This window comes from Anser brachyrhynchus, assembly GCF_964034855.1.
Source record: "Anser brachyrhynchus genome assembly, chromosome: 10".
Taxonomy (NCBI): Eukaryota; Metazoa; Chordata; class Aves; order Anseriformes; family Anatidae; genus Anser; species Anser brachyrhynchus.
The window spans coordinates 19,599,507-19,625,568 of record NC_137705.1 but is presented as its reverse complement, the minus strand read 5'-3'; the positions used below and the strand labels follow the sequence as shown (position 1 = coordinate 19,625,568).

Genomic DNA, 26,062 nt, shown 5'->3' with positions numbered 1-26,062 from the left:
TCAGGTAAAAATAATAATAATAATGGAAACCTTCTGAAGCGGAGCAATTATATGCTCAGGCTTGGTTCTAAGAAGCTTGTCAGGAAGGAGCTATTTATGCTTGTTATTTTTAAACTGTGGTACCTAGCTCTGAGTACATTTTATTGTGGTTAGACTTCTTCAGAAAGTCAAAATAAACCCAATAAACCAGCTTGGTTAGGTTTCAGAAATAGAATACATGTATAAATCAAACTGCTGTATTTATTATCTATGAAGTAACAATGATTCTTCAAACAGCAACAAATGAAAGCCTTTTTTTCTATTAGAGCTCACATTACTTATTCAAACTGAATATTTATTCACTGTGCAGAATATCCATCACTTCAGCATCTCTGCTTTAAGAAAACATTATTCGAAAACTATTTTCTTGCTTTGATATTCTCCGTATACAGTGGTATACCAATTGACTTAGCAAGTTTGTATTAAGTTCTTCTTGGAAGCTTCCTAGGCTCCGTTTCTGACAAAAAGTACGTGGCTCAGGTTCTCAGTCCTCCTGCTGAGAATCTAACTGCTATCTCTCAAATCTATTTCTAACTCAAGATGGCCACAGCTATGGTTACCTAACAAAATACAGCTATGTCAGACACAATTTAACAGATCACTTTGAAACTATGTGGCTTTAATGATCTGTATTTTTTTTTCCTCATCATTTGCAAACAAACGGGCAGCCAAGCTGTGTAACGCGGAATGTGCCAGTGGACATGAGCTGAGTCACGCAGCAGGGACAATGGTCTGTAACCAGGACCTGTGTTCATGTTCTCAGGTTTCAAACTTCTGAGCAGTATTCCTGTGTGGCACTACTTCATTTCATGTTAGAAGAAAAGTAAATCTTGGTAATAGGCACTGCAAATGAGCACCTAAAATTCAAGACAGCAACACCTCCTGTCTGGAGAGGAGTCTGAGAGAACTGGCTGGGGTAGTGCAGCACCTCTGAATTTTCCTAGAAGCAATTGCATTGCACTGAAATTGGAGAAGATGAAATTCTCTGCTGCACTACATGTAATAAGCCCTGAGACACTGGATATCTATAATACCATCAATTACAGTGGGAGCATATGGAGGATGGCAAATTGGTAGACAGCTTGTTGAAAAGTTTAATATGCTCTATGTAAGTGTGTCAGTGAAGAAAGCCTCATACCATTTTTTTCCAGTAAAAGATTGTTGCTTACTATTTATAGAGCTGCTCTCTCAGAATAATCAATTTATTTCTGTAATGCTTAATGAAAAACTGTTTCAGATTCACTCTGATGTGCTTCCACACAAACTTGCATTTGAAATCTATTGCCATTGACATTTCTGTCAAATATTTTCATTCTTAAATTTATATCAGGACCACCCAAGAATCATAGGCATAGGTGGGCCATAGTATTAGAGATGGAATCGAAATAGGTGGGCCATAGTATTAGAGATGGAATTGATTCTGGAAGAAGGAATATACGAATTTGTAGAGGATTATAGCCCTTGACATGACAAAGAACTCTTTTTCCCTAGATAAATATGCTTCTTAAATGAACGTGTTTATAGTAGTAGGAAAGAAAAAAAGGAATAACCAAGAAAAAAAATGTATAAAGACAGAATGAAGTGGTCAGTAAACCTAGGAAAATGTTTGCAGTACTGTGGAGTTAAATATGGCACAATATATTTATCTCTGGCAGAGTGTCTCAAGGGGTATGTGTATGTAAAACATACTGAGCTTTCACGTAAAGCTTCTTTTGTTAACTGTCTTAAAGCACTTAAATTGGCTTGACCCTGAAAGTGAATTTAAACTAAAGTGAATTTAAAAATAGATACTGAAGTGAACTGTAAAGTAGTAACAGCATATACTCGGTTTGTATTGCACAGTCTATTCTACATCCTAAAGTAAATGATGACTTTGTACTCAAAAGATTTACTAAAGCAAATCTTTGGGGGTTAGAATCTGCAGATACAGAAGCCTACGTAACCCCATCTCACAGCCTGACTAACTTTCACTGAATTCTTTGAGTGCATGAATTGCTCAGATGGATCTACTTCCAGAATCCAGGCTTTCCAGGGAAGTAACGAAGTCACTACCCACTTAATCTATGATGATAAATACTGAAGCTTTTGTGGGGAGGCATTTCTTGTGCTGTCCATATGGGGAGTTAGATGTTATTTTCATAGGAAAAGAAAAACTCCCAATGCTTAGCTTCGGTATTTGGCTGAAAAGATGCTGGTAAGAGTGGAGAAAAGGTATGCAATGTTAACAGCCCAAGAGCATCCACTTTTAGTTGGGTATGGATAAAACCAAAAGTTAGAGTTTGCTCAGGATAAAACAACAAAAAATAATTAATGAGAACAGACTGTGCTACAGTTTCCATTCCAGCAAAACAAGTATGCTGCTTTGCTAGCTTCATATATAAGATGTCCTAGTGTTGTAAACATGTATAAAACTTAAATTCTACAATGCAGGGAAGAAAAAAAAAACATACCACCCAACTCTAACTTACATTGTTTAACTATCTGAAACTTGGCTTGCTTTCCTCCCTGTCTGTAGTCACTTGTTCCATAACTACTACTATTCCTTCCACTCTTTGTGAAAGTTTAAAATCGTACGAATGGTCTTCTGTCAAAACCACCCTTTTTAACGTGAGCATCTGTTCTTTTCTCCTTTCTTTTTAAACTTCTCATGCTGTGTTTTTATTCATATTTTACTGTATTTTAAGTTTTTTGCCAAAATCTGTACTGCTGTCTACAATATTATATGGACATGCTTAGTCTTAAGACACGTGAATATTCACTGTATGCACTGCTTTGAATGTATGCATTTCTCTTGGGCCAACACTTTGATATATGGTTATGAATCCCGTTACAGTTTACATGACTGTGCATCAGCTGACATTTTCAGTTTAAATGTGACACAAGAGAAAAGATGCTCACGAGAATTTGTAAAGTATGATTCACATTCATAAATTTTATCCTTTGTAGATGTGATCTTGGTCTGGGTTTTTGTTTGGCTGATTTTTTTTTTTGAGCAAGGTCTGAGTCCACAGCAATAGGGAGGAGTAAGAAGAGGTGTTTTTCAACACAAATGATTTGTTTACCCTTGTAGAAAAGTGCTACAAAAGATTAGTTAAATCTTTTCTGTGTCTTAGCAATATCCTCGAAATAAAAGGCAAGATTACACTGGAATAAGTGGATAATTTCTAGAACATATAGAAATAAGGTATTGAATCATAGTATTCTAGGGACAGGGAGATTTGTTTCAGCCATCTAGGGCTGCTTGTTGCCATCACCATCCATCACCATTCCACTCTCCTATTACTTAGCAACCACACTTCTTCCTGGAGGGCACCAGTAGCTGAAGGTTTTTTTTTTTTTTCTTTGTTATTTAGTGTTCAGGAGAAGTAAGCCCTACAGTGCTGCTTTTTCCCTTCCCCTTGCTATGTCTCTATGAGGTTAGTGTGATTTTAACTGAGCTCAATCCTTGGTTTATATCCGAATATGGCTTCCTCTGCAGAGGAATCCCGAACAAGGCCGTGACAATTTTCCTGGAGGCTCTTTTTAATGCTTGCTTGATTAACAATTAATGTAACTTCTATTACTATAAACGCAAACGTGTGTGATCGTCTGAAAAAGCTATAGGGGAATCGTGTTACTCTGCCTTGGCTATCCTCGCAACTTTTGTTTTGGGATGGCGAACTGATTGCCGTATTTCGTGTGCTTTACCCTTCCAAAGCCTGCTCTGGAACAGGGCGCTTCAAGGTGCTCCCAGCGCCCCGTGGCCAGCAGCGTCCTTCAGTCCCTCAGCGCTGGGCGGCTGCGCTGAGGCGCGGGCAGGGGCTTGCTGCCTGACAGCTGCTCCCCGTCTCCTCCAGAAGAGGCTCCAAGGTAGCTTTTTTTTTTCCTCCCTTCCCGCAGCTACCTTTCCCAGCAGCTCCCACCCCCCCCTCCCGGCACGTACCGCCCCTCAGGCCCTCCTGCCCGCTCCTTGCACACCCGGGGCCGGCCGGCCGCGGGGTAAGACCGGCAGGGAGGGCACGAGCGGCCCCGAGGCCCGGTTCTGCGCCGAGGCGGCCGTTTTGTGACAGGGGGGCGGCTGCCAGCAGCCCGCGGAGGGCGGAGCGCGGTGACAGGGGCGAGGCGGCGGGGGCGCCCCCACGGCGGGCGGGCGGGGCCGGGCCGCGGCGCCTCGGCCGCTGCTGCCGCTCCCAAATGGCGGCGGGGGGCGGGGGCGCGGGGAGGAGCCGCAGCGATCGCTCGGCGCTCGGGCCGCGGGGAGGGCGGCGGGAGGCAGGCGGGAGGGCAGGAGCCGAGCGCCGGCGGGTCGATGGGCGGCGGATAAATGTCTGGCTGAGTGGGAGGCCGCCATTTTAGATGAGGAACGGGACGGACGGCGCCGAGTGACGGGGAGGTGGGCCTGCAGGCGGCGGCCGGCAGGGAGTGACACGGGTAGGAGCGGCGGCGGGCTGCGGGGCGGAGGGGACGGAGGGGCTGCGGGGCGGAGGGGCGGCCCCCTTCTCCCTTTTCTCCCCGGCTCCTGGAGCGGCGCCGGCCGAGCCCCGGGCGCGCCGCCTCGGCTGCGAGGGCAGCTCCCGGACGGCCGCTCGCCCCCTGACAGGGACCGGGGGGAGGATAAGGACGGCTCGGCTGCCGCCGGGGGCGGGCAGGGTGCCGAAGAGCCCCGGGCCGTGGGGGTCCGCGGCGGCCGCCGCCCCTCAGCCCCCCGGAGCCCCCCGACCCGTCGCGGGCGGGCCCCGGGGCTGAGGCGGCCCCGAGCCGCGGGGGGCCCCCAGCGGCTGCCCCGCGGCCGCCCCGCTTCACGCCGCCCGCCGGGGCCTCCTCAGCGCGGCCGGAGCTTTGTCTGCGCCCGGCCTCCTGCGGGGCGCCCGGCCTCGCTGCTGCCCGGGCCCGCCGCTTGCGGGCTGGCAAAGGGAAAACGGCTTTAAGTTGGGTTGGCGTACCCGGGTGCGTTCTCTTCAGGCGCTTTTCTGTTTGAGCTGTTGGCTTGATTTTTATTTTCGACTTAGATTCGGTTAAAAAAACAGGGTAAGGTTGCTTAGTTTCCTGGTTTCCTCCAAGTTATCCGGGCTTCGCCGTGCAGACGTGGTGCAGCTCCAGGGCTGCGCTGTTCCCGGACTCTTTTTATCTACAGTCCAAATGTACACAAAAATAACCGGCCCCTACCGACAGCACCGCTTCTCTTTGCTGTTGTATGGCTTGCCTACGTCGGGCAAAACAATTTGAGTAGATTTTTTTTTCCTCCTTAGCCTTTAAGTGACATCCGTAAGTACAGGGGCCTTACCTTGGTCAATGAGACCTCAAAACCAGCTGCAGTGGAATTGCCCCGGCACGACAGGTATTCCAGGTGCAGCTGCACGTTGTAGGTGTGTAAAGCAAGAAGAGACTGTAATGGAGTAAACCTAAGATCCCACAAAAAAATCTGAAAATATTTTTGTACAAAAAACTTCCAGCACTTTTAAAGTTTTTTTTTTTTTTTTTGGCTTCTGAAAAGCCCAGCTCCAAATATTGCCTAAGATTTCTTCATTGGGTAAACCAGGATAAAATTTCAGTGGATAGGCTTATCCTTTAGGACATGTCCACAGTGTAGGTGCAGAAGAAAGGATTGCATTGATGAATGTGAGAGTAAATTTCTAGCAGTTCAGTTAAATCTGTTCTGTGTGCACTTGTTAAGAATGGAAATGGCTTTAATTTAGTTTGTCTTAAAGAATATTTTCCGTAGGCAAACCCTAAGGCTACAATTAATCATAAAAATGAGTGTGGATCTGTATTTTATGCATATGAAATGGATGATTGATTAATATGGTGAGCAATTTAGTCTTAGATTATTAAATCAGAAGTGGACTAGCTTATTTGGGTTGGAGCAGTGCTGCTTTCAGAAATCTGGAATGTGTTTTTCATGTGGTTTGTTGCCATACTTAATATCTTCAGGACTGGACAACTTATTGTGCAACGCTGCTGACTAACCTGCTTTGAAAGAAAATCTGGAAGTAGCAGACAAAATATCTGTTTTTTCCAAAGAAGATATAAAACTATGTTTTTCAGTTTAGTGCTTTTGCTATGTACATAGGAATTTTAATTTTTTATTTTTTAATGGCAACGAAGTCTATTCAAATTACACAAGAAGTGTACTGCTGTCTCAGGGCCTGAACTTACTACAACTTATTAAAATAACTCATATTTTATAAACCACAAACATGAGCCACGGAAGTTGTTGGTCAGCATTTCTTGGTGTGCTAAATCAGCACTAGTTTCTTCTGGGACATATACTGCCCTCCTCCCCTCCAGTTTAGTTATTTGTCTCATTCACTGTTGGGAAACCAGGAGTTGAGGGAAAAAACAAGTTTTCCCTGTTTTCTGTCCTTGAAAACAAATTAAGATGAGATGGTGAGAGCTGTTAGCTCGAAAGCTGTTGCGGGAGATGGAAATCAAAAGCTGCTTGTTGAAATTATGACGACTAAGTAAGTCCTTAAACAGTTAGTTTCAGATGTAGGACTTGTGCTGATAAATTCATTTTTGTGTTGTATATACAGAATGTTTAAATTATTTTTATATTACTAATAAAGTCACGTGAGCACATGAGCTAATAAATCTACTAAATACATATTTGTATTTGGGTGTGTGATCATCTCTGCTGCAAAGATGCTGTCTCTCCCCTCCTTGATACCTTTGCTAATTCCCTTTGCCACAGCTTTCTAGTACCTCCAGCATCTCCGGCCTCCCCATATTCAATATTGCCGTGCTTAAGCACTCTCCAGGCTTTTTCTGCCCCTCTCCCTCTATTCATATGTTGCTTGTCTACCTTCTTGGCCTGCCAGCTAGGCAGGAGGGAGGGTTTTTTCTTGGTTTGGTTTCATCGTGTGGTGAGGTGCTGCTGCAGCTGGCACACCAAAGGCTTGTGCTGCGGTGCCCGGCTGATGGAAAGGCTGCGAGAGCGAAGGAAGGATTCTTTTGTGCTCTGGCTTCCTACTTCCATAGCCTGTGGGAACTTTATATTCTTGATGCCTCTCCCTAACTGGTTAGTTGAAATAAGCTAGTGTGCCCAAGAGTTACTGGAGGAGAGGATGAAGGACAGCTGGATGGCACGGTCATTTAAGACTAGTTACTGAGGACACAAGGGTACAAGTTCCTGCGTGCGGTTTCATTTCCAAAAGTTCCATGTAAATGCAGCTTGAAACAGATGAATAATTGGAAGGGGTGATTGTTTCTTAAGAAGTAAGTTCATGGAGTATATTCCAACTTAAAAATGCAGAAATCTAAAGACTGCAGCTGTGAGAAGAGGAATAGAAGTGAGCGTTCTGTTTCTCATAAAAATACCAGATTGCATATATCAAAATTATCTTTATTTCAGGAAGTAACAAAAATACAAAAAGCAAGATTAAAACTTATGATTTAACTAAAATTTCAAGTATGGTAATTTAAGCATGATTTCAGTAAGTTTAAGATAAGTTTGTAAATGAGCAGGCGTTTTCATCACCATTGTACCAATGTGATACATAACTGCTTACACAAAAGCCTTTGGTATTTCTGGTATGAAATCTAGTAGTTGAAAGAAATTCCTAAATTTGAAATCCGTTGTGTATTGAATAAGGTTGTGGAAGCATTTTGTCAGCTCTACAAGTTAATTAAAAGAAAGGATGATACAACATCAGGAAATGGGGTAAAAATGCTACCTTGATGACAAATTAAGAAGTTTTTTTTTTTTAGCAAAGAACATGCGCTAGCTTATTTGTTTTGAGGCAGCATGAACTAAATGCACCTTATTTTGTATGGCTTTCTCCACTGGTGATCCAGATATGTATTTGGTGATGTTCCTAGGCTTTCTGAAAAGCAAGTCTGTTTTGGACAAAGTTCTGTGAATAATTCTCAGTGCTCTGTTGGCTCTTGCTGCGTACACTATTTTTCTGTAAACAACAATTTTGCTTTGAAAAGCAGCTGGCATACGCTTATTCCTTTAGTGACTTGAATATTGTGTTTGTACTATAAATGTCATCTATTTCACACAAAGTTGATTTTATTGCAGCAGTGTGTACTGACCTTTTACAGTTTAATAGAATATGGTCAGCTTGCGTACTGAAATACTGCAAAGCTTACAGTAGATGAGGATAAACAAAAGTGTTCTTGAGTCATTTGTAAAGGGGTAAAGCATTTTCTTGGTAGATTTCAGAGATAGGAATTGTAACTGATAATAAGCAAGAATGTTTGCATAAGCGAGTATTTTTTTAAGGGACGTAGTGTGATCGAATCACTTATTCTTCAGAGGTTTCTGCCCGCTTGTGGGGAGTGACAAGCTTTTTAGAGCTAAGCTTGAGAAAAAGCTCTGGATTCGTGTGGAACAATGTAGTGGCAAGTGCAGGTCAGCGCATTTGTTTGCAGTTGCAGGTGTGCCTGTGGTCTGCTTCTCCTGTGCATGCTCCACACATCTACGTGCTGGCCCTAAACGCAGCAGGGCTCTAGCACAGGTCACTTAAAGCCGACTGGCTTTAGCTCAGGCAAAAGACTTTTTGAATTGCCTTGCAAGTAACCTTTGTGCACGGTGAGTGTGTCTCTCTGCCTCGTTTTCTTTGCATTTATCTGCAAACTGCCGGTAGGGCCTTTTATTTCCAGCTCAGTCGCATTGCTCTGTGGGATCATCTCGCTCGCTGCGTTGTGGCTCTTTGCAGATGTTGGACTGATTGCTGCAGTGGCCTCTTACTGCTGCATTAGATGGCTCCATTTCAAACTTAAGCTTGTGCTGCATGTGTGCTGCTGGTTTGGCCCTAAAATACTCATTTCTGGCTAACAGCTGACAAAAAGGTGTGAATTAATATGCCTTCCACTTGAAATACATAGTATCGGTTAAGAGCAGTTGAGACATCTTGTATATTTTTTGTTCCCAAGCCAGGGAGGTTGCTTCACTAACTTGAAGCTGGGTGTGGCGTGGGGTTAACCATGTTAATTAAAGCTAGCTCAGAGGTTTAGACTTTAAAAAATGGCTCAGAGCCCCCATTATAGCGCTTTGTTACATAACTTTTTCCACTAGAGAACAAGGTAGGGTTCTGAAAAGGAGTGTTTTAGGAACACCTAGCTGGAGAGGCAGGCCCCAGAGAGATGCAAGGTAGTGCCCCACTAGAAAGAGGTCTTTAATGGTACCTTTGTAGGGCTAACTTTTAAGTATATATTGAGAAACGTTCATGTGCAACTATTTTGCCTTTTTGTCTTTCTGTAGCTGTTTAGTTCGGCTGTCATTTGCTCTAGTGTATGTCTCTGTCACCTCCATCAGTAATTTGGGCTTCTTTTTGCATATTCCACTGTCTTGTTCCGTTCTCTGCCATTTAATCATGTTTGCCCAAAGTCTGGTTGTGCTTTTGGGATTTTCTAGAGTGGTCTTTTTGGTCTGTTAGAGTAGCACTAAAGGCACTGCCCCCTATTCCTACCTGTGGAGAAGATGGAAGTGTCCTTCCCAACCCCCTGCCCAGCCACGACTGCTTGTTGGACAGATGGGTAAATTGTCATCCTTTTTGCTTCATTCCGTATCTGTTCAGAATAAATTGCATGCGATACTTTACATACGAGTTTCTTGGGGAACCTGAAGGAAGCCCAGTGAGTCAGGTGAAGGTGCAGGATTCCCTCTCAGGTGCGTGGAATTGGCGTGGAAGTTGTGTTTGCAGGGACAGGGGACGGCCGTCCTGCACGGGAGGGCGGGCAGGGAGACTGGGGCTTCAGGCACGGCAGTGCTGCTCGGAGGAAGAAATGCGGGTTAAGTTTTATAAGATTTTAAAAATTCCTAATTTATTGCTACCAAAAATGCTAGTTACATGATTCCCAAGTCGTCATCATAGAAAATAAAACATTTTTGTAAAGTTCTTGTTTAATGTGAAGATGAAAGAACCTGTAATAACTTCTGAAATAAGTTATTCCGGTTGAAAAGGTGTGTTTTGATGCACAGTAAAACTTGATTTTTTTAAGGTTTGTTTTAGAAACTTTGTTTTTAAGTTGCACTGAAAGTTGATCACACTTGTGCCATGGGATGTGACTCCAGCTTCAGATTGTACATAACCTTTTTTCAGGGTTTCAGAGGTCCAGAGTTTACCTGGCAACTGTTAATTGCAAGTTCTTGTCAGGTAAATAGTTTCATTATTTTACTAATCTCTGATAGAATCTGAATTTCTTTAGGTCTAATCTATTTCAGAAGTCCATTAAAATACCTGCTTGTTTTATCAGTTCTTTGTGCGTTTACTTTATTTTATTGTAAAACCTGCATGGTTGTAAAATGCACGGCAAATGTCCCAACTCTTCCTGCTTTTGAACTCGCCTGAGACCTACGTGTGTTTCTTCATACAGGCACACGCTGCTGGGGCCGCTGTGTGCAAATAAGGAATGGTTTTTATCATGGCAGCAATTTCAAACTTACGGAGAGTTAAATATGTTGACATTCTTCCAGTCTTTTATAGAATGAAGTAAAAAATGTAACAGCAACTTTGTGCAAGCTAAGTCATGCACTGCTGTTTTGGATCTTTTTTTTTCCCCTCTCCCCGTCTCCCCTTCAGTAACTTCAGAAAGCCGTGTCCAGTCAGTACCAATATGTTGGCCTGAGCAGGCAGCAGGCTGTGTGTGGTGTTGAAGATGGGAGGAGGCTGGTTTCCTTGTACCTAGTTAGAAAGCTGAGCAGTTTCGGCCATCTGTAAGTCAAGTGGTGGCTAACAAGAGCTTGAACTTGTAGCGAAGCAGCCCGTGTGCCTCTCTGAGTGCTGCCCTAGCAGTTCTAGATGTCCGTGCTGTGATGGATGTTACCTTTATGTGGAAGCATGGAAAAGAACATCTTCCGGTGCTCTGAAGCCGTTGTTGCAAGCTGGCTGGGATTGGGGGGTGTGTTTGCAGAAATTGGCCCACATGGGTTGACGGGAGGATGGCACATGGCAGGCGTTAGAGGACGCAGTGAGGTAGGGGGCTCCCAGGCTGTGTTGCAACCAAAAGAAACGAGAGAGTGTGCAAGCCTCTAACTTTATGCTGACATTTAAGAAAAAATAAGCTGTATTTCTGAATTACATCATTTGTGTTAAATGCTTTTAGAAGCAACTGTAAAGCTTACCCAGGCACTAATAGCGTGCTGCAACAAAGCGTTCGTGTCAGTGATCCAGTGGATTGATTTCAGCTGAAAGGGGTTTCAGAGCTTACTCTTCTGTTTCTCAAACCCTTTAAGTTCTCTGGGTAACTTGTTCACTGGCAATCAAGAGGTTATAAAAAGAGAGCCAGCTGATGTTGCAATCTAAGCAGTGGCCATATAGTGGAAAGACTCTCCTTTGGCATGTTCACTAGTGCTATTTTTACCTATTCCAGTAAGATCTGCCCTTGTGATGTTAAATTACAGGACGGTACCTGGAATTATTTTGTTTTGCAGAAGCACAATATGGTCTGAAGAAAATATTGAATAAAATTATCAGGCAGATTGAGACTAAAATTGTCTCAAGCTTGAAAATATTTTTCCTTCTGTCACCACAAATAATATTACTGCCATGGCTGCAAGATATTTTTTTTTCATTTTTGTTTGCATATTTTATGTCTGGAAGAGGCTTTTCTTTTTGTTTTTCTATTTTGGTTTCCTTTGTATATTGAGTGTTTTGTCTGTCTCAGTTTCTCATGTGGAGCCTTTAAATAGGCGGTGTAATTTGAAAGATGGGAGTTAATAGTGTAGCCGAGGAATAAGTCTAGTAGGAGTTTTTTTGTCATAACTTCCAAGAAGGCTAGCGAGTGTTAATTAAGTTGCTGGTTCCTTCACACAACAGAAAATGAATTTAATATAGTTTCTCGGAATAGGTTTTCAGTGACAAAGTGCCATATCCGCCCAACCGATTGTAGTGCGAACTGGAGGAAACAGCAAGAATGGCATCGCAGGGTGACACTGTGGTTTGCTTGAGAAGTATCACACCCAGACCGTCCCTGCTACGAGTGGGCGACCGCCTGGGTCACAGACAGCGAAACGTCTGACTTTTGTACTTCTCCTCTTCAGTATTGTCCAGGTATCTTTTCTAACGCTGTCAGCATCTAATTCCAAAGTGACCTGACAACACTGAAACACAAAGCTACTGCTTTGCAGGTCTGTGTTTCAAACTCTTGTTCTGGCTATTTGTGAAATTCGGTGTGTGCTGGTAGCAGAATTACTGCTATTTCAGAAGCGATGTTTTGACACTGCGGTGCGATCTGAGATGAACGTGCTCTAGTTCAGTATTCCCTTTGCAGAACACCTGCTTCCCTTGCTCCGTCCCTTGTACTGTGGAGCGTCTCAGGTGGAAATCCTGCAGTAGGCACACTTCCTCCAGTACAGAGTAGTTTTCTTCTGCCTTGATTTTGCCATTGTCTTAGGTAAACAATTCTACTTCTCAGATTTAATGGAGCCTCCCATCTGCAATAACAGCTGGTATTTTTGTCAACTCACTGCATACACTCTCCTCCTTGCCAATTCTGTTAGCAGATATTCTCACTGAGTTTTGTCGTTGCTGCTCACCAGTCCTGCTAGAACTAAAGCACTCAGAGTGTTTGGCGGTGTGCAAAGGACCCAGTTCCCTGCCTTCTCCGCAGTCTCCCTGCTTATCCTTTTCCACGATGGAAACCATCGCAGCGTTCTGCATGGTGCGCGCCTGAAGGCTGGAGAGAGCTGTGCAAGCTGGGTAGATGTACGGTTCAGACTGTCAGTAGGTTTTAGCTTTAAAATAAGTAGCATAAGGTGAAGATCACAAAGCATTCTTCTGGTTTCTTGCCAGTCTTTGGGAGCTTGCTGTCTTGGGTAAAATCATCGCAGCTTCCCCTCACACACACATCTGCCCTGTCCAGGAGAGAGAATACTTACAACCAAAAATGAGCTAGCAATATAAGGGCTCTTCTAGTTTTTTTTGTTTGTTTTTTTCCCCCCTGTGTACTCTCTCTTATTTCATATAAGGACGGACTTGGGTGAGCTGGGACTTCTCAGCCTGAGGAAGAGAAGGCTTTTGGGGAATCGTATCAATGTGTAGAAATACCTGATGGGAGGACCCCAGGCTTTTCTCAGGGGGCCCAGTGATGGCAGGAGGCAATGGGCACAAATTCAGATACGTGAAACTCCATCTGAACACAGCAAAATCACTTTTTTTTCTCTTTTTTTTTTTTTTTTTAAACTCTGCGTGTGGTCAAATTCTGGAACGGGCTGCTCAGGGAGGCTGTGGAGAGTTTGTGTTGGTGGAGATGCTCGAAACCCAACTGCTAGCCCTGGGCAACCTGCTGGAGCAGACCCTGCTAACTAATCGGAGCTTTGTATCTTTTAACCAAGGCTTCTGCAGATTCCCTGGGAATTCCTCCTCTTAAGGTTAATGCTTGTACACAAGATAGAAAGCCTCAGAGGTTTACCTTGTTCCCTTTTTCTTTCTTGTTTTTGGATCCAAGGTTTGTTGCAACGTTTGTGTCAGCAAGGTGGTTGCTGTGTAAGGAAGGGCCTGATGGCTGAGAAGAAAGCATTCAGGATGTACTTGCTGTTTACTTTAGTGAGTTTCAGCAATAAAAGATTTTTATGATGTTTCTTGAATAAGAATGAGATTCTTTAGCTGTTATTGGCATGTTTGTCTTGGTTGTTGTGCAGTCTGGCCTTACACAGTGCATCTCATTGCCCTGAAATGTGTAAAAATAATGGAGGGCCTCGAAAACTAGAATAGAGAAAAGACAAGTTAACCCTAATGTTGATGTAATTCATGAAATAATCTGTTGGTTATTAATTTGGTGTGTATAAGTTTGTCTATTAAAGTAGTAAATATCTCTTTGTTTTGTCTTACTTCCCACAGATGATGTACTTCATCATTTTGTCATAGGACTTCGTTCACTTAAAGGAGAACTAAAGGTATAAATCACTTTGTCTTTCCCTTCCTCCTTGGTCTGCCTCATCCTCACTTCCAAGTCCCCTGGGTCACTGCTAGGGGGAAGGGAATCTTATCACAACCGAATTCTGTGCTTGTATTCCCTGGCTACTGCTGAAATTTGCTTTTTTGTGTTTTGAAAAATTCCACAAAATCGGTATGATGTCTACAGCAGTTTCAGCATTTGCTTTATCAGAAGTGCATGTTTAACTTAAGCTCTTGCTTTAGTCAGTCTCCATGGATGTTTCCTTTGTAGAGGAAAACCCCTCCTCGGTTTAGAACTTTATTGATACTTTTCTCTAAATAGCGTTTGCCTTTCCACACAACTACTGTTGTGATCTGTTGTGAATAATTTAGACCTGATACAAATCAAGTCTGTGGAATTATCTTTCAAGTGGTGGGTTTTTTGTTTTTGTTTCGGTTGTTTTGTTTTGTTTTTCTGAGATTGTACCTCTGAAACATTCTGCTAAATAAATAAATAAAACCCCACCCAGGTAAGATCTGTAATTTCTTAAAAGTATTTAGTAAGATAATGTAAGATAGAGTTAAACTGGAATGCAATTTTTCTTTTCAGGCACTAAAGAGAGTACATGTTCGACATATATTAAGTAATTTTGCTTGTAATCACTCGGTAAATTCTGCTTAGATTCAATTTTTATTTGCCGTTTTATGCAAGTTTCGTATACCTATGCATTGGAAACAATAAAAGAACGTTGGTAAAACTGTCCAGGCACTTTGTAACTAAAATACTTGAGTATTACCACGTTAGGTTTGGTTCGTATTGCAGATGCATATGTTGAACCATTCCCAGGTGCACGTGCTGGCTATAAAATACAGAGGAAATCATTTATTCCCGTGTTGTAAGCTCCCAGAAAAGTATCTTCAAGGTTTCTTCCAATCCTTTCTTGGTGCTGTTGCCCCCTACTCCCCCCTTGCCCCCCAGGTGTGGATTTGTATGTTGTCCATACCCAGGCCCTTAAAACTGCAGCCCTGACCTCCCTGGGGCTCTGCTGGTTCTGGCTCAGAGCTCACATTTAATAAACTAAACTTACCAGTTGAAAACTGGCCGGGGTGAGTGCAGAGAACAGCTAACTCTTGACTCAGCTGGATCACTGCATCCTGCTCTAACTGTACAGATCATCTAGCATTATCTGGTATTTTGTAACATTTTTAATAGCAGTTGTGTTATGTTTGAACCGTACACAACAATTCAAACATGCATAGCCTTCATAACCAGCACCTCCCAGTAGTTATTTAATTAACCTAATCTTGGGCTGCCTTCCTTTTCAGCAAAGCTGGGGTTCATTTAAAGAGCCATGGTGGTGTCCTCAGTGGTGCTTCATTTCCTACATGCAGCTGAGGAGGAGAGAGCCAGGGCCTCTTTGTGCTGAGGCTCTCAGCCGCTTTTGTTTAATTCTGGAGAACTTGTGTGGGAAGGGCATTTGGTGGATTGCTGACATTTGAGTAACTTTTTCATCCTTGCTGTAAAGTGGATGAGTTCCAGGGAACTCTAAACACAGTTTGGGGCTTTCATCCATACTTGAAACAATTCAAGCATGAGCAAGTTCAAAATGCAAATAAGCACATGTCTGAGAATGGACGAGCATTTTTTTCCACAAGTCTTGCTATCAACTGTACATACAAAGTCTGCCTTGCCTGTGTAATGTAAATACGCGTGTAAACTCAGAGCCCCGCTCTGCACCTCTTTGAAGGGCTGCTTCTTTCCTGGGTCTTTCCTGGAGGACTGTGTAAGTTCATGGAGAAGTTAACGTGGTGAAAAACAAGAAGTCTGAGGGTGGCAAGAATGCCATGTGATGTGATTGTGATACAGTCAGGTATAAGAAGCGCTGTTATGTATGCTTTTTATTTCTAGCAGTGCATTTGAATTGACTAAATTAAAAAGTGAGGGTCTTAAATATCACTTCAGCTGCAATAGTCCAAGATTTAAGAGAACACCTTAAAAGCATGGAGTGAACACCTCTTGATATTTATCAATTTTGATTGTAAGATAAATATTCTAGGGCATTATACTTCAGGTAACAGTTACTATATCAGCTTAGGATCCCATGTAGTACTAGAGAATACGCATTAAAAGAAATGGAGGTTTTACATCATGCTGAGTTCTGATGCTTTGTTAGCAAACCTTGTACATAAGTGCAAGAAAATGTGTCCTTTCCCAGCTTCCCTTGTCCTTTCATGACTATTCTAATAGTAAATTTATTTCTATTTATTTATTGTGAATCTAAAGTCAGCAACAGTACTTAACTAAAATTGTAAAAAGGTACGATCGAATGCTTGGATATGCCCACAGCAGTTTTCTTTTTACCTGGGACTGTTCTTTGCTTTGAGAAAGGGAAGGGTTTGGATTTTGTATCGATTTCTGTTCTTTTAGATATCAGCAGAGTGTTCAGTGCTTCTGTTTCTTCTAATGAAGGAATTTGGCTTTCGTAGGGAAAGTTACAGAGCTCAGAGTTTGAACTTGATAGAAATTCCATGTGAAGAAATGGGTGACTGACAGCCAGGTTATCCATGTGGAAAGGACAAGCCAAACAGATTTTAGCAACAGGTGTTTAGGAAGAGTAGCCTGGAGCCATTATAACCACCAGGAGGAGAGCAGGCACGAAGTAATCAAAGGCGCAGATAACTTTCGTGATAAATACCTCATAACCAGAGCCCAAAATCCAGCCTAGGAACAGAAACTTCTTAAGAAAGATGGTTTCCTATTCCTTTACTGCAAATTGGTGTAGAGGAAGCGGGTTCTTTCTGAAGAGCTCCATGATCTCAGAGCTAAAGTACAAGCACAGTGTGCTGCCTTTATTTGCTGTAGAGGAAATGCTTTTTATTTTCTTTTTAATTATGCTTTCAGAAATGCAAAATATTGTTAATTTTTTTTTTTTGTCTTACACTCGATGTTCTGCTTTTCTCAGAAAAAAACAGTTTAGAATTTTGGGGCTGTAAAAGCAGAGTAGTATGATTTGGTTTATGCTTACTAGCGAAAGTTTTAATCTTAAATACAGGAAATTAACAGACTTGCAAAGGTTTAATCAGTCTGGAAGTGTATCAAACTGAGCAGTTGTATTCCGTACCATATTTTCCTTCCTTGAATACCTTCAAGTTATAGCAGCAACGGAATGATAAGAAATGAATGGCTCAGAGAAAGAGAGAAAAAGGTTAGAGAAGATGCTTAAAAGATCAGAATAACTGAGGTGGAAAGGTTGTATTTTATGGGTCAGGGTTTTTTGTGTGTTTGTCTTTTCTGGACAATTACATTTAGAAAAAAGTGTTTTTTTTTTTTTTTATGTTGGTTCTACCAAGGGGGACCTTGCTTTATGGTGTTCATTTCTTTAAATGCAAAACATCAGAAGGAAAATCCCCAGCCTTCTAGATGCACCAGAGATCTGCTTGGGTTGTTAAACCAATCCTAACTCTTGCCCTGTGTTTATGTTTGCATGCATAACAGCTGTATTTATTGGGATAGGAATGGCTCTATATTTTATCTTCTACTGCTATGTAAAGCTATTTTTAAAAATGTAGTGCCATATCAGAGTAGATACTTCTTTGGTGTGGTGTTTTTATTTATTTTTTTGCTGTTGTTTTGTGTTGCTTTTCCTAGACAATTGCTCACCCATGCAATAAACTTAGATGAGAGCAAATATACTGCTCTCTAATGTCTGTTTTGATGAGGGGAAAAAAAAGATTTCTTAAGTGTATTAAACATTGGAGTGTTTATCATTGGGCAGAGATTTTTCCATCTAATTGGTTTTGGAAATGAAGCTTTGGGACCGTTCAGTGAACAATCTCTAGGTATTTGTTACAGTTAGGTGTGTGCATCGCATGGCCATTTTGTGCTTTCAGTTTTAATGCTTGTACAAATTACTAATTATCAAGATCTGCCATCTGTGCAAAAAATACTAGGTAAAGATGCAATCTTGGTCCCAGCATATAGTAGAGCTGTGGAAGGAGGAGGAATAGTATGAGATTTTTTTTTTCCATTCAGCTTGAGTGTTTAATATGAAATGAATCACTATCAGTTTTCTACTGGTACTGATTCTAGAAGGGGATCAATATGCTCATACTTTAATACTTACAATAATATTTGAATGCTGTTGTTGCAGTTTCTCGGTTGTAGACAGGCTGTAGTAATTTCCATGAAAGTGAAGAGTAGCAGGAAGAAAAATCTTAAAAAGATGTGTGAAAGCATTCAGCTGGCAATGGGCTATTTGAACATAGCATAAAGATCTACTATCTGGTAATGATTATGTTTCAAAAACAGGCTTGTAACTCTTTTAAAGGAAGAAAAACTAGTTTTTCTGGAATAGGCATAAACTAAGGATGATGTATTTATGAAGGCATCGTTGTAAAATCTTTCTTCCTTTGTTTTAAATTAAATTTCTCTTCAGAACATATCAGATAGCTTTTCACTGGAGAGAATTGGTGTGGATCTTGGGAGATTTCGAGTAAAAAATTTAGTTTCAGTGAAAGTGGCTTTCATAGAATGCTGTTTGGAGCAAAGACCCCAAATGGATAAAGGAATCAATGCTAGGGCACAAGGTACTGGACACTGAAAGGCAAGCTACGCTTCAGTGCACATCTTACGTGTTAGGGTGGCCAGAAGTGGAATTAACCCGTGTCCTGTTGGCTTCTGCTGTTGCGCTTCCTTTGGTGTTCAGTGTGTATGTGTGTTCAGATGATGTGTGTATGTTGTGTGATTATATCTTTTTTCATCAGTTCAAGTAGTTGCTATTCTCTTACCTCACATCGGTGTGTGAAATGAGCTATTTGTGTTCAAAATTGGTATTTATTCATATAATTTTCTAAGCTAGTTTCCTTTGCACTAAAGGGCAGTGGAAAAGTAAGTAATTCTTCACTATTTCTTGAGGAGCAGTTGTTTTGGCCCTGTTCTGCCCTGATAACAGACCGAGACCAGTGGCTGGTGATGAGGGAAGGTGTCTGGCAGCTGCCCGTGCCCTGTCAGAGTCCAGGTGTTCTTGGCTAGGCTCTTGGTGGCCTGACAAATCCCTCCAGTGAGCCAAGGCATAGGACGTCGAGAACAGAGTTGCCATAGTTAACAAGATCTCTGTCTCTCTTCAAACACTGTAAGCTTGTCCTCTGCAGCAATCTACACGTGCTGTATAGGCTCTCAAGAACATGACGCTAGGACTGAACACGAGAGCGCTCCTGCAGCAATTTGAGCCCTGACGGTCATCCCGCTCTTCCCTCTGCCTTGTGTTGCAAGGCTGCCACCAAGATGCAGAGGCACAGACCTCAGGGACTTGCTCGCTTGCTCAGAAAGGCAGGAATAGAGTCTTCTATTTTTATTTGCTTGTAATGCTGTTAGTGTAAGGCTCTTTCACAATCATTTTCCATTTATTTCTTCCCTATTTGCTGCCTAAGCTCCTGGAATCCCTTCCAGGTTTGATGCTAAGTTACCCAGTAAGCTCAGTCAACGAGGACTAAGGTGGGTTAGCTCAAGTAAATCTCTCTACAGCAGATTAACATTACTATGACTTGCAGCAGTTTATTCCTGTTTTCTGCCAGAGTTTACTTTGCAGTAGTAGTTATAAGAACAGGAAATACATGAGTGCTGCCTCCTCTAGCTTATATAAGTCGCTGGTGAGTAACTGCAGCTACCTCCTCAGAGTGCTGGCTGTTCAGAGAGCCTCTGAACATACTGCATTTCCTTGAGCAGAACACTTACACGAGGCAAAGGTCCTAGGATAGAGAAGGACGTGGCTGCGCGATGAAGGATACTGCTGACATTTGTATTGTACAGCAGGCTGGTAGCAGTTGTTGATCTTGTTTTTGTAATTGTGTGTCCAGCAGGCTCAAAATTCACTTCTGTGGGTAGGCCCTTCTGTGGCCTCAGCAGCCTTTGGTACTGGGGCAGAGCGCTGCTGGAGTAGGGAAGGACCTTTTTGTGGTATGAAACCCGGCTTCTGTCAAGATGCAAGTTTGAATTTTTTTGTCATTTCCTGTTTTCACTTGAATTCTTCAGGAAACGTTGGCAGCATGACAACATGTATTAATGTTACGTTGTTGTCAACCGATTTGAGCAGTAGCACCAGGGAGGTGTTGGTGTTGCCCAGCTGTTCTGCACCTCAGCGTGCCAGTGGAGAAATCCAGCCGAGCTCTTCTCTTCTTGGTTTGTCTCATACAGTACCCAGAAATTTGAAATAAAGAAGGATTCCCCATAGTGTGGGTAAGTGGAGAGGAGGACATAGAACAGACTGACTGAGTTTCATCGTAATATTCTTATATAACAATTTATCCCCATTCTTTTTATTGCTGCTATCTAATTAGTTACTCTTGTAGCTATCTGTATGCACAACGTGGTTGTTGGTATTGTACATACCTTTTTTTCTCCTTTCTGTTTCCTAAGTGTAGGAAAATACATACGAATGCTTAGATTATTGTACTTGTAGTTGTTTCTGCATGCTGAACTCTGTTATTTTCCTCACTTTTATCTCCACTTCTCCTTCCTTTTTTCAGAACTTCTTTGTTCCCATTCCTTGTTCCCATCAACTGCTGTCATTACTGTGTGATGGGTTTAAAAAAGAAATAATTTAAAATATCTAAATCCTATTAGGTCTTGATTGGGTATAGAGCTTTAGATATTACTGGCATTTTAAAGTACGTTATGAACCTTTGAAGAAGTGGGCCTGCAGAGCTGATGGCATTGGTGCAGGAGTGATGATGGCTGGCAGGAGGATGTGTATGTTCTTGTGTATGCGGTCATTGGGTACGTCCTCAGTGAAAGAAATGTTCACCAACTAACCGGTAAGACCCCCACTAGCATGGAGCATAAGAGGCCATAGTGTGGAACGGAGAGTGGAGGTGTGTGGTTTTTAATGGGTGTGGAGAAAGGTGAGGTGGTTTTGGTGCACAACAAATTTCGTGGGAGAGGGGACAAGCGAATATACCAGATGCCTTAGAAATAAGAGGGAGCACAAAAGGCCTTTCATTTATGCACCCTGTGTCTGTTTCCTTGAAAAGTACACACAAGAAAAACTTCTCTATAGTTTATAGCCTGACATCTTTCACATCTCCAAGCTTCTGACCTGGTGTACCAAGAAGAGACTGAGCACAAAAGCAGACAGGGCGATCTGCTTTGAGTTAAGAGCGGTTCACAAGTAACTTCAGATGCAGTTTGTGAGTGGGTTGACTGACTGAAGTTTGCTGTCGTGCAGTTTTGCCCCTCTTCAGCTGCAGTCTTTCAGCAGAACAAGTGCTCACCTGACCCCGTGGGTGAGCTAGTGTAGAGATTTGTAGGGAAGAAAACAGGTAACTTTTTCACTGAGTATGTTTCTTACAAACTTAGATTAATTCAATTTGTCTTACAAGTTCAGGAAATAGTACCAGTTACAGTACCAGTACTGTTACAGTAGCAATCGTGTAGAATCAGTACTGCTCTTGCTCTCACCGGCATCTTTTTAGACTTCCCATATAGCTATCGCTATTGCCTAGTTTATGAAATCAGTCATCTTGCTTGCTAATGTTTTGTGGCTGTGGACTGTTTCTAGAAAATATCAATAGGACGTGACAAAAATATGTACGTGGTAAGAACACACTACAGAAGTGTGCTTTTTAGAGATTATGGGAAAATCTTATATACACAGTCTTTTGGGAAAGAAGATTACTTCTAGGCCAGAGAATGGCACCAGAATTATGCCGTTCCTTTCTGTATGATGTTGTTTCACTGAAATTCGAAACAGAAACCTGATATAATTCCTCCCATGAATATTTTTAGCAGTATTACATGCAGTGGATTTGTTACATAAATTAAAAGATATGTAGAGAATGAGGTAGGTAGTGGTTTACTAAAGAGAGAGAATGGATTTTTTTTCCTTCTCGCTTCTGCTGCAGTCTGCATGCAGTGGTAGGTGTTTCACATGAACCAGACCCTTTTCTTCAAGGGTGTTGGTTATGTTTCCTTTCTAGGTACTAGTCACGTCTGGGTGTAGGTCTGTAGCAATGTCGAGTGCTTACCAGGCTTTTTGTAGTTGTGCTTTGAGTGGAAACACTCTGAAATTCAAAGTTTATACTTCTGGGCATCTCAAAATGGACACTTAACACCAGTGGAGATGTTTTCCATGAATTCCATTACTTTAGCTCTTCAGCTGTAGCAAACAGCCTTTTTTCTCTGACCAACCTGTGTGTCTGTTCGGGGTGGGGGGAGCACATGGTCTCTAGCATGGGTGCTGCAGAAAAAGGCCTGAAATGAATTGGAGGATTCAAATAAGCACAAAATGAGACTTGAATAGCTGCTGATAGGTGTTCAGTAAAGGCGTGTTTGGTGTTCTGCACTGAGTTGTTGGTGGCTTTAGGGAACAACAGAGGTCTTTCAGAGTAGGCTTTACTGTGCCATAAGGGGATGGACTTAAGATTGCTTGGAAGACCTTTATTTTGGTATTTCCTGGCTGACTTGTTTTTTGGTTTAGCAGCTTTAATATGACTTTCTTTCCGGTTCATAGAGGTCATCAGGAATATAGTGATTGTGCACAAGGCCTAAGATTAAAGCTGGCATTAATCTACTTACGTGGCAAAAGTACACTGGGTAGTTCTGAATATCAATTTCTCAGATGTTTACAGAGGGATGCATTTTTTGGGGGGTTAATAAGCTACCAAGCTTATTTTCATTATTCCATTATTGCTATTATTATTACTATTATTGAAAGCTTGGTAATGAGTCTGACTACTTTGAAATTTGGCAAGGATAACGTTTCAAATTTCAGAACTGTTTCTTACTTTGCTTAGTTTTGAATAAGATGCATTTGGAATATGATTTGGAGTTCAAACCATACTGGAATTGTAAGAGCTGGGAAAAAAAATACCTTTATCATTATCCCTGAGTTTGCAGAAGTAGTACTGGGTACACATTTAGCAGTGTGCAGGGGAGCGTTCATGTCTCTGCGCTTGGAGATGCTTACGCTGAAATGTCACTGAGTGTAGCGTGTGTTGCTACTCTTCTCAAAACAAACAAACAAACCACAAAAACAGAAAGGAGGACCCAAGCCAGCCCCCCAAAGTCACTGATAAAAACAGATTTTCTTCATTTTTTTTAATGTTTATTATAATTTCTGTTGGGCCTCTTTTTCTTTCTTAAAATATATATAATGTGCTAATGCTTGCATACCGTATCTTGCACACAGGACTATTCTTTTGGCCTGCAGCTAGCATTTAACTACCTTCAGGCATCAAGTGTCTAAATTAAGATGATGATAAACTGCTGCTTTGACACCAGAGATGCAATGAGAATGGAATTACACATATATGCCCGATGACCTGTGCATGTACAGAAAAGCAAATGCTTTCAAGACTTGGGCTAACTTTGCAGATGTGGGTGAACTGTATCGTGTATATTTTAATTTTCCCTCACTCTCTTAATTTTGTTGTTTTTTAGACTGCATCAATGGAGCACATTCAGGGAGCTTGGAAGACTATCAGTAACGGTTTTGGACTCAAGGATTCTGTCTTTGATGGCCCAAACTGTATTTCACCGACTATCGTCCAGCAGTTTGGTTATCAACGCCGAGCATCTGATGATGGCAAAATATCAGATACTTCTAAAACTAGTAATACCATTCGGGTTTTCTTGCCCAACAAGCAACGCACAGTGGTAAGTCTGTGTTACTTTTATGTAAGAAATGTAGTACTATTCCCATTGCTAATACTATGACATGTATTTGGCAGTAGAAATACCAAGCTTCACAAAAAGGTCTTTCTGTGTTTAAATACATTGTCATCAGTTTTCTAATTCTAGAGGACACATTTTGAAAACAGTATGGCTGTATTTTGAGCACCAGTGTTTCTCTATCTCAGTGCTGTATTTTTCGAATGTATGTGAGCAAGACATGTTGCTTAAATATTAACAGTAAAAGAAAACAGTTGGCTGATGTAACAATGAAGCCTGTGTGAAGTAAATTGTAGTCATTTCCGTCACCATTTTCTTCTCGTAAATGTCCACAGTGAAGTATGGTAGATAAAGCTGAAGTAGAACTTTTTGGGGGAACACTGCTATGAGATTTTCTAGAGCTGAGTGTACCAGTAATAAATATAATCTTAAGCAAAGTTTCCTGAAGTTTGAATTAAGTCTTTTTCTATATTTAAGGTAATGCCATTTGTCTGCATTTCTATTGCGTTTATAGGCTACCTACATGTATAAGTGCTGTATAAAATTGTTTCACAGAAACTTAGTAAGAAATTCAGAAGTTATAAAATGGCTTCAAAACTTCCTTTGCTTAAGTATGCAGGAGCAGAAAACATGCCAGCCCCGCAGGCTGGCTTAACATGCAGGGAATTAAATTGGAGGGCACAGCAGTCAGTTGTTAAATAAATCAAGTATATTTGTTGTTTATTTATTTATTAACTTTAAAAGTGAACAGTTGTGCATTTTTACTGGAACTTCTAGGGAAAAGGAGAGAAGGGAAAAAAAAAAACAAACAAACTTTTATTTTCCAAAAAAAATTAAACTAATTGTGCCATCATTCACTACAGTTTTTTCCTTTGGTCACAGGTAAATGTGCGAAATGGGATGACCTTACATGATTGTCTTATGAAGGCACTTAAAGTAAGAGGTCTGCAGCCAGAATGCTGTGCAGTTTTTCGACTCGTTTCTGAACCAAAAGGGTAAGAGTCCATAATGTTATAAGTGAACCTGTCAGCTAGATTATTTTTAAATCTTATTTCTAGAATAGCAGCAATAATGCTTACTGTTTTACTAATTTATTTTAAAAGTGCAGTTTGATTGTGAACGCTTCCATGTTGATATCTTTACCTTACTCTTTTGTCTCTAGGGCAAAACCTTAAGCTTTCTGGGTATTAAAAAGTTTGGCTTTGTTTTATAGCTAAGTATTAAATGTGTTCAAAATTGAGGGGTACGCTCAAGTTGCTGGTATCATTTTACAAAGATTTTTGCCATGCTCTAGTTGAAGTGATGTGATATGACTTCATATCTGAGGTGCAGTTCTCGTGTGCATTTGTAGTTTGTAAACTTCAGTGCTAGAAATTCATGGCCAACTTAAATGAAGATCTCCTCTGTGTGCTCAATTTTAAGGCTGTGCATTCCTCTACAAATTTTCAGTATTTGGATTTAAATCTCACTTCAGGTATTCCTTATTTTTTGTAGGACCGGGGATGCTGCTATTAAATACCAAATGATTCTTTTACAAGCTGAGGGAGTGAAGGTATCTCATGGAGTTAATACATTTAACTTCACACCTCGAAAGGCGTGGGCTTAATGCTCTTTTAAGCCTCAGTCATGAGGCAGTCATTTGTGGGTTTATGTCTCTATGTAACTGAGTCCATTTTGAGGTCACAAGTAACTTCAGTGCTGAAGCACATAATACTGCTTTCATGTCACTAAGTCATAATTCATAATTTCTTTTGTTTTGTTTATAAGGGTATTTCTGTGACTCCATTATAGCTTTTAGGTGTCTTAGTTCAAATAATTTTTATATCTAAATGACTTACATGTTAGACATAAAAAGAGTTGAATCGCTATGGCTTCGAAGTTGCTTCTAATGTTTTTATGTTAAAGAAGTGAAATACAGCTTACTATAAGAAATTAGCTGCGCTTTTTTGTATTTGCTTTCAGTTTACTCAAGAAAGCTTGCAAAACATAGATCATTGATGAGACATAACTTCTTATCTCTTAAATAAATCTGTCCTCTCCACTTTTTCTTTCAGTAAAAAAGTGCGTTTGGATTGGAATACTGATGCTGCCTCCTTGATTGGTGAGGAATTACAAGTGGACTTTCTTGATCACGTTCCACTCACTACACACAACTTTGTAAGTATTTCCTTTTATGTATTTTGATATAAATTCTACCAGTTTAACTACACATTTAGTCAAAGAATGTTTTAGGCATTAGGTGCCTTTTAGCTCTCTAAGCAGGGGGAAATTTCAGAAGTGATGATTTGAATCCTCCCCCCACTCCCCATGAACTGAATTTGCTAAATATCAATTGATGATGGAGTGTCAGAATCTTACATTTAGTGATTCATAGGTATCAGCCTTATGGATCTGTTGGCAATTGCACTGAATTTACAGGGGTGCTGTTAATTCTGCAAGGTCATGGAGTTGCTCTGTGAGCTAATGCTGCCTAGTAATTTGACAGTCTCTCTTTTGGGAGATGTAAGATTTGTTCAATATAGAGCAAATGAATAGAGCTAATAAATGATCTGAT

General features: G+C 41.3%; 2 protein-coding genes across 11 annotated transcripts in view; one reads left to right on the top strand and one right to left on the bottom strand.

The window, feature by feature from the left end:
• LOC308200489 (uncharacterized protein) overlaps positions 1-12,611 on the bottom strand; it is a gene marked incomplete at its 5' end in the record, with an annotated part of 35,322 nt that extends 22,711 nt beyond the window's left edge. The window contains 3 exons of the mRNA XM_080606353.1: positions 3,962-4,350; positions 4,739-5,022; positions 12,441-12,611. Coding sequence (XP_080462479.1) covers positions 3,962-4,350; positions 4,739-5,022; positions 12,441-12,611 — 844 coding nt within the window. The remainder of the gene's footprint in view (positions 1-3,961; positions 4,351-4,738; positions 5,023-12,440) is intronic.
• The window catches only part of RAF1 (Raf-1 proto-oncogene, serine/threonine kinase), a 69,987-nt gene that overhangs the window by 18,718 nt on the left and 25,207 nt on the right, over positions 1-26,062 (top strand). For 3 of the 10 annotated variants that reach the window (XM_080605810.1, XM_080605808.1, XM_080605815.1), the window contains exons 3-6: positions 13,806-13,861; positions 23,278-23,493; positions 24,391-24,503; positions 25,563-25,665. In XM_080605810.1, coding sequence (XP_080461936.1) covers positions 23,287-23,493; positions 24,391-24,503; positions 25,563-25,665 — 423 coding nt within the window. In that variant the 5' untranslated portion in view covers positions 13,806-13,861; positions 23,278-23,286. Of the gene's footprint in view, positions 1-3,996; positions 4,018-4,271; positions 4,450-9,759; positions 12,018-13,805; positions 13,862-23,277; positions 23,494-24,390; positions 24,504-25,562; positions 25,666-26,062 lie in introns of those variants that run through there. The other 7 variants (XM_080605814.1, XM_080605806.1, XM_080605812.1 and 4 more) reach the window with 6 other exon arrangements.